The 12,704-nt window shown below is 44.0% G+C and overlaps 1 protein-coding gene across 3 annotated transcripts in view; it reads right to left on the minus strand.

The window, feature by feature from the left end:
• The window catches only part of TMEM94 (transmembrane protein 94), a 42,233-nt gene extending 37,250 nt beyond the window's left edge, over positions 1 to 4,983 (minus strand). Inside the window, exon 1 of one of the 3 annotated variants that reach the window (XM_027691323.1) lies at positions 4,856 to 4,983. In XM_027691323.1, the coding sequence (XP_027547124.1) occupies positions 4,856 to 4,879 (24 nt within the window). In that variant the 5' untranslated portion in view covers positions 4,880 to 4,983. Of the gene's footprint in view, positions 1 to 159; positions 346 to 4,855 lie in introns of those variants that run through there. The other 2 variants (XM_027691322.1, XM_027691324.1) reach the window with 2 other exon arrangements.
• Positions 4,984 to 12,704: the final 7,721 nt, after the last annotated feature.

Raw genomic sequence — 12,704 nt, forward strand, 5'->3', positions numbered from 1 at the left:
CCCAGCTAAAATCATCACTCACTGCTTCATGTCCTGCCATAACCTCCTTCCCCAAAACCTCCAAGCCCTTCATGCACCATCACATCAGGCAGGATGCAGGCTGGGGAGGGAGGCAGGGAAAGCCATTTTGAAATTAAATGTTAAGGGAGAGGAACTTACTTTGCGACATTTGCCTTGGTTGGGGATCCAGAGATCGGCCTGTTTGAAGAGCATCTGGGCTAAATTCCTGCACCACTTCCCCAGCAACTTGCACTGCTGCTGCTCTCCAAAAATGAGAGAGCAAAGAGGGAGAGAGAGCAAGACTGTGCAGAGCCCAGCGCTGCAGAGAATGAGACAGAAGCAGCAGAGTGAAGCACCAGTCTGCTGATTAATTCAGCCTGTTTCCAGTCACGCTGCAGATCCAGCAAGGAGGCGGTGGATGGGGGTGGGGGATGAGGGATAGAAACGAGGGGGGGGGAAAGCAGAGAGAGAAGAAAGTTTGCCCAGGACAGCACCAGATGTCTGTAAGAATGGTTCATTCACAGAGGGAGTCAGAATCCCCAGGTTCCCTGCCTGCAGAGCTGCATATGCATGCACAGCAAGGGCTGATGCTGACAGAGAGGGGTCTGTGGAAAAGCAGATGGCAAATTAGGTAGGACAAAGTGCTATAAAATATACCAGAGGGGAGAGAACACCTGAGCAGGCAAGGAAAAAGACTAGATTGAGACAGAGTGAATACTAACTCCCCACAGATGACTCCACAGCTCTGGATTCAAGCTCAGTTCAAAAATATGAGCATTTGCTGTTTAAACAAGTTGAGATAGTTACAAGTCCAGTCTGAAGGATTCCCTCCCTCTTCTCTTGTTGATAGACAATGCAGCAAAAGCCCCTCTGAGTATCCAATATTCATACATCCTGAGCCACCCAATCTCAACTAAAAGGTGCATGTAAATTCTTCATAGCCTTGCCTGGGGCTCCCTGTTTACCTGGGCATGGCAGACAGAAGGCAAAGGAATAGTGAAGACAGGGAAGGGCTGGGTACAACAGCAGGTAATGGGATAAAAAGGTGAAGAAGGAATGAGCCTTCTCTCTCCTCATCTTTTACAGGAATGCTTCCTTCTCGTTGTTGGAGGGATGCACCTTCATAAGTGAGGTTTTATATAGCTCTCACTTCAGGGCTGTCCTAATTCTGTCTGGGGCTTCCCGGTTCTACAGAGCAATCACTAAAACAAGTACTTTCTTTCCACACAGAAAGGAGTAAAGAACTGCCCCAGCCAAGCACCACATCAATAGCGTGCCAAGGATCAGCTGGTTGGTACCAAACGGAACAGGCACTGCAAAAGCTGCCAGGCTCAGCACACCCTGCAGCTCTGAAGACCATGGACAGGTGTCAGGACTCACCTGCCCTCCCTGGACAAGCTCTTCACTTCCTGTCCAGCCCCGAGATTCAAATGCCTCGATAGGCACAGCCCATATTCTGTGTTTAAAGCCAGAACTGCAGAGATTAAGAGGCCTCAGTATTTACAATGAACCCCACGCAGGGTCTCGTTATCACCTGTGTGCTGGCACTGAGTTCCACATCAGTGTGTAACCTCACAAAGCTCTTGGAGCCAAAGCTGAAGGGAAGCAGACCCTTTGTATTTATTTAATGTAACTTCAGGAGAAAGCAAGGGGAGAAAGAGCCAAGACAACCTTCATCCTTCTGCAGGGCATTTTGTTTCCTAGACAACAATTTTAAACCGCAGAGAGGAACAAAATGTCCTAATGGCACAATTTTTCCTTCCTTCCTTCCTCCTTTCCTTCTAAGAAAGTACTCACCTACTCCCTTCAACACAAAGAGAAAAGGAGAGAAAAAAAGAAAGGATTAACAACAAGATGAGGTAAGAGTGGACAAGCCCTCACACAACATACATGTAACACCCTCCCTTTATAATATTGCTTCCTATTGTTTTCGGTGGCTCTGCACCTGCTGGAGACTTGGATGAAAGTGAATCAAACAATTTGCTTGTGACAGTGCAATACCAGGAACAACCCTTGTGCTGCCTGCAATTAAGAGGTCCCAACACAACTTTCTCCCACCTCAAAACCTCCAGCTTTGGTCATGAACACAAATGGAAATGGATCAAATTGCCTCTTCTCATTTACCCCACTGCTGAGAGACCTTGTTCTAAAGTGTTTTGTGTAGGGCAGTAATTTGCACTATGTAGTTTCCTTCTGATATCAACTGGTATCAGAAATTGCATCTGGATATGCATTTGTGCATTAAATAACACAGAGAAATAGCAAAAAATGAAAACTTGTGAACTGAAGATAAAACTGGGATTTGAAATAGAAGGCTGAGCATAAAGGCAGGGACTGACCTACACAAAAACTGCAGCACAGATGAGAGACGCCTGTGGAAAAAGGATCAGTTTGTGAAAAAGCCCTTGGAAAAAGAGGTTTTAGAGAACAGCAGGGAATAAGAACAGAGATACAGTCACTGGCAGGATGAGAAGAGGCAAAGAACTTGGACTACTTTTCAGTCTAAAGGTAGGACTGCAGTTCTTGTTAAGCAACCTGGAACAAGGACCAACAGTGCTGGAGCTGGAGAGACGTGGAGCACAGCACAGGCTCCCTGAATACATTTCCAGGCTCTGGCCAGGAGGCACAGTGCTGTATCCAGGCTGCAGCAATTACACGAGGATAATACAGCTCAGTTGTTATTGGTAACTGTGGAATGGATGATGTCAATAATTTTTAATAGTTGTGTTGCTGCAAACACAGCCTACGTCTAACACAATGCAAACTCAGGATCCTCCCTGTCCTGTGGCCATCAGTGCTGCTCTCTGTGTCCATATATGCTGAGCGGTCTTGGAGCAGAGATTCTGGCACCTTTCACAAGGCTTAAATTCACTTCAGAAACACATAGAAAATTAAAAAGTCAGGAGAAGAGGAGAAAGAACAAGATAGCAGCACATTTAATTTAAGAAGGTTTTGGCACCACTCCTAAAATACTCTCTGCCTTTCTCTGCAGTGTCTGGCTTCTGGCAAAAACTGGAAGGCAGCCTACATTACACCTGACAGACTGATCTCAGCCATCTCTGACAATGGAACTTATTAGCTGACTGGGGCCAGAGGACAAGTCTCTCATCTGAGTGACAGATGCCTGTGCTGCAGCAGTTCTCCAAGCACCTCTCCTGCTCCAGGAGTGCTAACTCTTCATCACACACATGTATTAGAGCAAAGAGATTGCTTTCTACTCGAATTGGGACTGATGTTTTCACTTGGGTTCATTTTATTTTTAGCATTTTAAAATAAACCTAGCACATCAGATTTACTACTGAGGTTACAAAGCAGGTTAATTTGTTCCCTTATCAGTATGTATGTGTCCAAGTTCTTCACTTTGGAAAAGAAGATGGATTCTTTCTTAAAGGGGATCTGCAGTATTGAAAAAAAAAAGGAGCAAACTCCTTAACCCCAAATAATATAGAATCATAGAATCACAGAATGATTGGGGTTGGAAGGGACCTTAAAGACCATCTAGCTCCAACCCCCTGCCACAGGGTTGCTATTAAAACAAGTTGTAAAAGCAGGTGGATGTATCTGTGGGTTTTTTAAAATCCAATTGAAAAGAGTGTGGTGATCTCCTGCCTTCCCTTTTAATTCCCATTCAGAAAGGAGGGAGAAAAAACTTCAGGAAGTCAGGAGGGGAGGTTAGGACTTGAGAACACCACGATTCCCCCTGTAATCTCCTTGTCAGAACACTTTCCAACAGGCCTCTCAAAGGTCTGTTACAACACTGTCCACGCTGCTGCCTGCCCAGCAATTTGATCTGCTCTTCTTGTCTTGTACAGTGGAGAATGTCAGAAGGGAAAGGCAGAGATGAACCAAAAATAGTGACCTGCAGTGACAGTGTCCCCCCTGTGACCTGCTCTCTTTGGTGCTCTCAGATCCTGCACAGAACACACCCCTGCGTCATCTTTTTAAATGATCAATACCAGATCAGCCCATGATGTCACTAACAAGAGTATAATTAGATAATCATCCTCATTGGAATGTTACCTCTGTAGTAATACAGCAATTTGATACGAAACAACATGGTTCAAACACATCCTCTGAGCACAGTAGCACCAAGAGGTTCGGGCAGGAGTGAGCCCAGGCCTTCCTGGTCCAGCACAGCTCAGAACAGACACCCAGCAAAGAAGCAGTGAGCAGGCAAGTGCCAGAGCTGATGTGGAAAACTGACCTTTTAAAGTCACTGACACTGCTGTAGTACCTTTTAGAGCTGATCTGAGTCTAGGGGATTCCCTAGCAGGTACTTTGCACTAATGAAAAAAACAACTCCTTGCTGCATAAACAAGACAGCAAGGAAGGGATGCAAAGAGAAAAACAGGGACACCCAACAGACAAAAGCTCATGGTGTGATGGGGAGAGGGACACCAAAGAGGAAAACCAAGAATGTTCTCTCACCAGAGCCAGCTGAGACCCCAAGTTACCACCGGAAAAACTGGACTCAGATGATTTTATTGCCTCAGTTTATTTAAAAAATCTTCTCAGTGAATTCAGCCCCTCCAATAAAGCTGAGTTGAGTGTCCAGGGGAATGGAGCCCTACCTTAGAGCTCAAGAAAAACACAGCAGGTGTGACAGTGCACACCTCACCTGTGTTGTTCCACTGTGGTGCCTCAGTCCCAGCCTGCAAAGGATTTCCCTACTGATAAGAGCAGGTACATCCCTAGGGATGTGAAGGTGACAGAACTCTCAACTTTGATACTAACCACAGATTAATATGAAACCATACAACAACAATGCCAAATGGGGAGCCTTGACCCAAAATAATGAAAGACAATTGAAAGGACTCACATTTAAGTCGGGTGTGACCCTTATCAGGAAACCTACCTGACACTTCTCCTTGAGGTCCATGGCTATGCAGTTCTGTGAGCATGTCCAGCAGAAGGGGGACTGCTCCTCAGGGGAGAATGTCTCCTACGTAGAGAAGAGCTTGGCTACATTTACCACATCACCATCTGTGGAAGCAGAAGGGGAAGCAGTCAGTCAGTCTCCCACATCGCTTCCTTCAGGACGAGAAAGTGATGGAATTCATAACATTCAAATTGCAGGATTGGTCTCTAAAAGAAGGAAAACCAGGGAGCTGAAAGTGCTTCTAATAGTACATCAACCCACCCCATACTCAGAACTGACCTCATTAGCTTAAGTCTGCCCAAAAACTGGCATCAGTTTTTGTGTATCCATAGATGAATTAAGTTCCCTGCAGTGCAGAGTAAGAGTATTATTGCACCCTTGACAGGCTTTTGGGCAAGCCTCCAAATAAAGCTGACAGAGCACTGGATTCCAGCAGGTGTTGGAGCATGCTGTCACCCAGGGCTATTTGTCTTGTTACCCTTATCTACCAGGAGCTTTGTCCAGCTAATCTCTAATGAAGCCAGCAGTAATGATCCTCCCCTTTGCTGAACAACACATCCAACCTTTGACAGGGCTCTGCTGCTGGGCTGAGCATGGATCTGACCACCAGTAAGCAGGCCAGAAATCCTAAAAACAACTCCAGATGACCAGGGATCTTTTCTCTTTGTAGCAAAGCTGGGACTCTTAACAGAACTGAGGTAGGAAGCAGCTCTGGAATTTCTTCTAGCTCATCCTCCCCTTTATCTCCCATAGCACAAATTTGTTCTCCTGTCACATATGCAAAATGCCTTTTCTGGTCAAAACAAATGACCCGTGTGCATTGCTCTAGAGGATTCTCTTGCATATAAACACAATGAGAGATTATAAGATTATGCTATGATTGTCTTGGGAAAGTCTTTCTGTTGGTTAGCAACTCCTGGTTCTATTTTTTTAATATCATACACAAGCTCAGGGCTTGGACACAGACTTCTCCTAAATCCAAACAAACAAGGAAGCAGCTAGATATGCAAATCAACCCAAACCACCCACACATCTCCCAGATACAACAGGATTGGCCTTTGCCAGCTGGGATTTACTACCCTGGTCTATACCACACTGCCTTCTTCAAAGAAGGCGGATTCTGCAGATCCCATCCTTGTGGCAGTCACAGCACAGCTCCCCACAATGCCACATCATCTCAAGGAAACAAAAGGCATCCAAAGCTTATTCAGAAAGTCACTCTCCCACTCTGCAGAGTTAGATTTAGGAATTTCCTCTCCTGCAGGCAAGCCCTGCACCTGCATTCTGGGAAGCAGCAGACATTCAGTATTCAGAGTGCTGGTTATCAAAGCCCTGCCTGCAGTACCAGAACCAGCACCTGCAAGTGCCATTTTTTTGGCTGCCAGGCCGGCTGGCACGAGCCACCAGCCTGGACTCTGCTCTGCTTCTCTGTTCTGTGACCCTTCCAATGTGCACACACCGAGGGAATGAAGTTATTTGCAGTCACTTCATATCCCTGCCAGTCCAATTAGCAACTGCAAAGAGAGGATCAGACAAAGTTACTGAAGAGAAGCTCACAAAGAGCTCCCAGCAAAGGGTTGGGAGTGGGAAGGAGGAAAATGTAATTCTGTGTGTTTGCACACAGCAGCTTAGAGCCTCTGTCTTTAACTTGAGAGTGACTTCAGTATAAGGGAAGGCAAGAGAAGATGATTTTAAGGAGAAAATGGTCACTAACAACAAAGGGCTAAGAAATAAATCCATGATTCTTCTTTTTAGTCCCCTCCAACAGAGGATTTATTAGTAGAACTACTAAAGACTTAGGTACTGTGCTCTCACTCGTTCAAACAAAGCTAATTCCCTGAAATTCTCTCTGGATCTGGACTTCAAAAGCACAGTTATCTGTGACACTACTGGGTAACTGGGAAGCCAAAGTCACAAAAGGAGAACAAGAAAAAATATCCTGGACTCTTTGTGCCCATCCCGTGGAGCCCAGACCATCAGCTGGGGTGGCTGGAGGGCAGGGGGCTGTGCAGGGAGGCACTGAGCAGGAGGCAGGATTTCTGCACTGCCCTCAGTGACATTCTGGTTCAGGCAGCAAACTGAAATGTGATCCTGATGCAAAACACGCCATTCCTTAGAGTTCAAGGCACATCATCAGCATGCTTGGGAACACCACCCTGAAGTCCTTCAGTGCTAGGAAGCAGGAAACACAGCAAGGGTGTTAAAAACATGAAAGATTGGTTGGAAAGAGTGAATATTCCTTATTCAGAGAAATTCTAAAAGCTGTTATAATGGACAATACAACAAAAGCTTGTGAAAATAATCAGTGGTGCCTGCAGCACTGCTTCATCACCATACATGCTCAGGGCTTCTCCAAAATTTTAACAAACTGACCTGAAGCCCAGAAGCAGCTTGTTTTTTCTCACATCCCCAATTTAAGGCACCAGCAATGGTTAAATTGTAGACATTTCACACAGAGAAAGCAAGAAGGCAAGTCATTCTGGTGCCAATCTGGATCCACAAAATGAGGAAAATATTTCATTTTTCAAATTTACAACAGGTTTTCATTTAAAACCAAGAATTCCAAACACAGCTAATCCCAGTAGGTTGGGATATCTTAGTATCAGGATAACTGAAGCCAAAAGCAAAGACAAGCTACAATGATAAACCAACCTTTCTCAATTTCTGCACCCAGACTGGCACTGGAGCCATATAAATGTGATTTGTGTGCTTGGTTTCAAATGTAGAATTTATCAAAATAAAATGTCTGCAAGAATTATGTCATTCCAACTAAAAACCTCACATGCATTACAGAGGTCTTGAAAACACCCAGAAAACAGTTTCACACAATGAGGCTGAAGCAGTTAATAAATTCTGGGGGCAGTCTGTGGATCTGTGGAGTTGTGCATCCACTCACTCCAGCCCCCACAAGGTCCTTGTGTGCTCCCCTCCCGGACTCCTCTGTTTCAGGGACTCCTGTAATTCCCACCTCCAGACGTGTCTCTCCATCATCCCTGCCCTGCTGCAGGGACTCACCACCCTCTGAACCTATCCTGGGAGTTTTGTGCACTACTATTCCACACTGGAATATCTGCCTCCCTCTGCCCTCCCTGTTCTTATCTCTCTTCTGTCTGCCCAGGCAATTAGTCACGTCGACATGTTACACTCTGCAGGACAGAAATGAAGTGGGGCTGCTTTGCTGGAACATGTTAGAGGGCGTCAAGTATTCAGACAATCAGAGATGCCTGAAGCTGTGGTTGCTCTAATCAGACACCACAGACTCCCAGTGCAGCCAGTTCACCCCTTCCACTTTCCCAGCACACTCCATCCTCCTCGGGATTTTCATGCCTAGAGCAGTTTGTGAAACCTGGAAATGGCTGGATGTGGTGTTCAGGTGTCATCATGCTGCATTCAGCCTGAGAAATATTTCCAAACCATTGGGTAAGAGTGAAACCAAACACAGGGTTCACCAAACAATGCAGTGCATATATCCCTACCAGCAAGCCAACTGCCTGGAAGTCCTACATGCCAAACTCAGCCAATGTTAGCCCATCCCTGTGGGGAGAGCTGTGCAATCCACTTTAGACTATCTCTATTTTATAAGAATTAATGAGCTCACTGCCTGGGTTACCATGTGTATCTGATACCCAGATCTTTTCAAATCAGAAAATACATTCCCATCCCCACAAACTCATTTCTGTTTGGAAGTGCCCTGAATAACTCTTGTAGCTTGATCTGAGTATCAACAAGTGTTTGAAACATCCCTCTGAATAGCAGAAGCAGAACTTTACAAGAATCCATTCCTCCTTTTCTTTACCTAATCATCTTTTGAATTACACTGTCTTACATAGGCAGTGCATTTATATAGGTAAAAACATTATGCTTCAGATTCTCCTTTGAAATCCAAGGATTTCAAACCACAATAACTCAACCAAACCTCACAACATCAGTATGAGTGTTGAAATTTAATAAGAAACTATACAGCATGATATATTACTTACAGAACTTACAAAACAACTAGCAAACAGAAAGATCAGATAATTATAGAATCTATAGACACTTGGAAATAAAATGTGTTTCAGAAGCTGCTGTCTTTAGGGAGAAAAATAAATCAACCTAATGATACTGTTTTCCCTAAAGTGTTCAATCACTGATGCTTTCATGTTATTTACTGAAAGTTCCCAACACAGATTAGTCTATGAAAAATGATGGGGAGTGTGAACATTTCTTGCTGCCAAAAGTGAATTCCTCAAGAACAGAAGCTTGATCTGTCACCAAGAATAGAAACACGGGGGAACAGATAATCAAAAAAAGCAGCTGCCTTGGAGAAAATGGCTTCGATTTGGGCTGATTGTTTTGATATCAGCAGAACCATACGGTCTCCTACTCATGAGGAGCTGATGTCTGCCTGATAATTTGCAACAAAGGCACATTTGCTGACAAATGGGCTTCCAAAGGTGCATCAAGTGATACTGTCAATTGCTTTGAGACCCACTGAGAGCACAGAATAATTACAGCAAGGGAGCTGGCAGCCACACTTCTTGGCTTCAGTATGTGCTTGTGAAAAAAAATTTGGGCCAGCTAAACATTCTCTGCCTCAATAACCCCAGACTGCAGACAGGGATATCCATGTCTGCTTCAGAGGGAGACTGTGAAGTAAATGTATTAGTATCTGTAAAGTGAGATCTTCTGAATTTGTGTTGTCTATGTGCTAAGTATTATCAACTCAGCAGCAGTCAAATATCTCATTTGGCTGGGAAGAATCAGGAGCTGATTTCACACAGGCTCTGCTTCCCTTCCTAAATTCAGAAGATTCAGAAAGAGATCTGTTCTACACTGAATCAGGAACAGGATTAAACTCAAAATGAACTTAAAAGTTTGTCTTCAACTTACAAGTGTGCCTTTTGGAGGTGAAATTATTCTTTGTTTAAACCTTACTTGCTGAGAGCTTTCCAATAAAAAAATATCTCTGCCTCCTTCCTTCTTTCTTCAGCACATTCAGGACTTGCAGATTGGACTGTTTCAAAAGAGAGCTGTGGCTTAAAATGAAACCTGAGCAACAAAGAGGGAGAAAGGGAGTAAGGAATGACTTTGGAACACTTGTAAGAGTCAGACCTTCAGTTTACTTGCAAGATTAAGATTGGCCAAACAAGATGTTCCACAATTGAAAGAACACTTTTATTTTTGTTTTAATTTTGTTCTGGTGAGTTGAGAAGCAATTGATCAAAAGAAATATGATCAAAAGAATGATCAAACTAGTTTAGTCTACCATACTGTTTCCACAGGGGCTGATACTGTTTCAAATTAAAGTATTGTAAATCTGAAAAATATTTGCTGTGTTCATATTTCCTTACTTGGTTAAGAAAAGAAAAGAGTGTTTGGGAATTAAAGGATCGCTTTATTTTTTCTGCTTCAGGTACTGCCTGCCACAGAAAGACATAGCATGTAGAGAGTCTGGATCAAAGAGAAAAATGCAACAAAAGGCACCATTCTGAAAGGTGTAAGAGCTCCTCCAGCTCCCACAGAAGGATGAGACATCATCTGTATTGAAGCACCATGTCTTGAATGACAACTAGAAAATTTTACAGCAAATCTATGGATGAATTCACTGCAAAAGTGACAGGTGTCACTCATCATCATGGCATTGGTTATTATGGTAACCAGGATTGTATAACTACCTCCATTTAAAAAGGAATAATCCTGAAATCTTAGAAAACCACAAAAAGGCAGTGGCCCAAAATAAAATAAAAAAGCTTGTGCTGTATTTATAGGAATTTCTAACAAATCAATTTTTGCTGATATACACTGACAGACAAAAGTGCAGCTTTTCCTCTCCATTCCAGTTTATAAATAAGGGTGTTGTATGCATAGTTGATAGCAAACCTAGAAAAAAAACCCAAAACACTCTTACACCAGCATTTGCCATTTGGAGATATTTAACAAACACCATGCCATGGGAAGGTGTTTCCTGGGAGTCCCTCAGAGCAGGCCCAGCACCTGAAGGCCATTAAGATCAACCTCATACATTCATTCAAAGCACAGCACAGCCTTTCTGTAGAAAAGACACTGAGCAGTTCAGCAGGTTGTGTATTTTGTTACTCTCACAACAAGCCCCATGAAAGTTTTATGATGAACACGTGTAGGATGAACAGTGTCTAGAAATAGGGCAGTGAGCTGCCTCACTCTACTGCGAAAGGAAAACAGCAGCTCCTTAAGAACTTGTCTCCACTATTCACTCATGAGCATTCCAGAGATCCAAAGTGCCCTATTTAGTGTACAAACTGTCCCATGCACTATCACAGATGTCACCCCACCCCAAGCAAACGCTGCTCCCCCAGCTCTGGGTGCAGGACGATGCTGCCCGAGCCCAGGACACTCTCTTGGGCCCAACCCTACAGAAGGACTTGTCTTTTGGCCAATCCCCCATGGCCCCTGGCCCTGCTCCCACCCAGCCACAGGGAGATATAAACCCTCCCAACCCACCTCTTCCTAACTTGGGCTGTGCTTCTGCCTGGGGCAGGCAGGTCTTTGAGTGTTGTGGTGGCTTCCAGCACCTAGTTTGAGTAGGACTGAGAGATCTCAGAGGCACAGAGACATAAAAAGAGCTACAATGTGAAGATTAGAGGACGAAGGTTTGTTTTTTTGGTTCCAATTGAGCAGCAATATTGATTTGTTTTGTGACTGAGGCTAAAAGCACTAATATCTTAATCCTCTCATCAGGTAAAAAATGTTGGCGAGGTGTTTATTTAAGAGGTCTGGTTAAGTAGAATATTATGTAAATTTTTTTAATATGCTTGAGTAAAAGATAGGAGAGACATATAAACCACTCCTCTAAAGAACAAAATATATCTTGCAGAAAACCAGCATCGTGTAGCTATTTTTATGTATGCCTACAGTAAGTAGGCTTCTTGGAAAGTAAATTTAGTTTGCTTGCTAGGTTATTCACATTTTGCTATATCTCAGCAAGCCTTGTAGTTTAATGCAGTACAGCAGCTGTTGAGTAACAGTTTGTTTATATAGAAACCCACATTTCTAAGTAACCTAAAGTGTTTCACAGAGCTTGTGTACTATTATGCTATTGTACCTCATTGTGTATGAGCTGTCTGTTCAACCAGGAGCTTTATTCTAGAATTGTTGGGGGAGATAATATTTTAGACAAGCATGCCTTAGTAGCTTCCTTTTCCCAGGAAGTGTGAAAATATCTATTTGGTAGCTGCCTCAGGAAGATGGATGGGTGCTTATGCTCTCTGCTGCTATCTTGGTAACTTTTTAGACAAACTTAAAGAAACTCTTCTGTTGCACAAAATTTCCTGTGAAAACTCACTGAGTTTTAAATGGGTAACTAAAACACTGTCTGCTCCTGCCTGTGGATTTTTCCTTCCTCTCTACCAATCTTCTGGGTAGATCATATTATCTAAGACAAACTTCTCATGCTTTATGCATTTTTAACTGGGATTCATTAGGCTTTTCCTTATCAATAACGGCCCGTGATACCCAGATAAGAGAAAGCTCCCGAACAACAGACGAGCAGAACCCAAGCACTATAAGGATCACAGCTTTTGGAAGCAGAACAGGTGGACGTCTGGGGACAAAACCAAGCGTGTTACGAACTTCTGGTCATCAAAACGCTGCCAGGAGATGGTGCAGGGGTGAAACAACCGGCTGAGCGGGGGCTGCTCTCCCGGCTGTCAGCGGGGTCTGGACAAAACCTGGTAGATTAGCCAGAATTTGGGACCAGACGCTAAACCTTTATGCAGTGGATGAAAGTGCAGCTGCTCCGAGCGCTCCCACAGCTCTTGGGCACCCCCGGGAACCCCCCGGCCTGGCTGCCCGGTGCCCCCGGGGG

Source organism: Neopelma chrysocephalum, unplaced genomic scaffold (genome assembly GCF_003984885.1).
Source record: "Neopelma chrysocephalum unplaced genomic scaffold, ASM398488v2 Primary Assembly neopelma1_84, whole genome shotgun sequence".
Taxonomy (NCBI): Eukaryota; Metazoa; Chordata; class Aves; order Passeriformes; family Pipridae; genus Neopelma; species Neopelma chrysocephalum.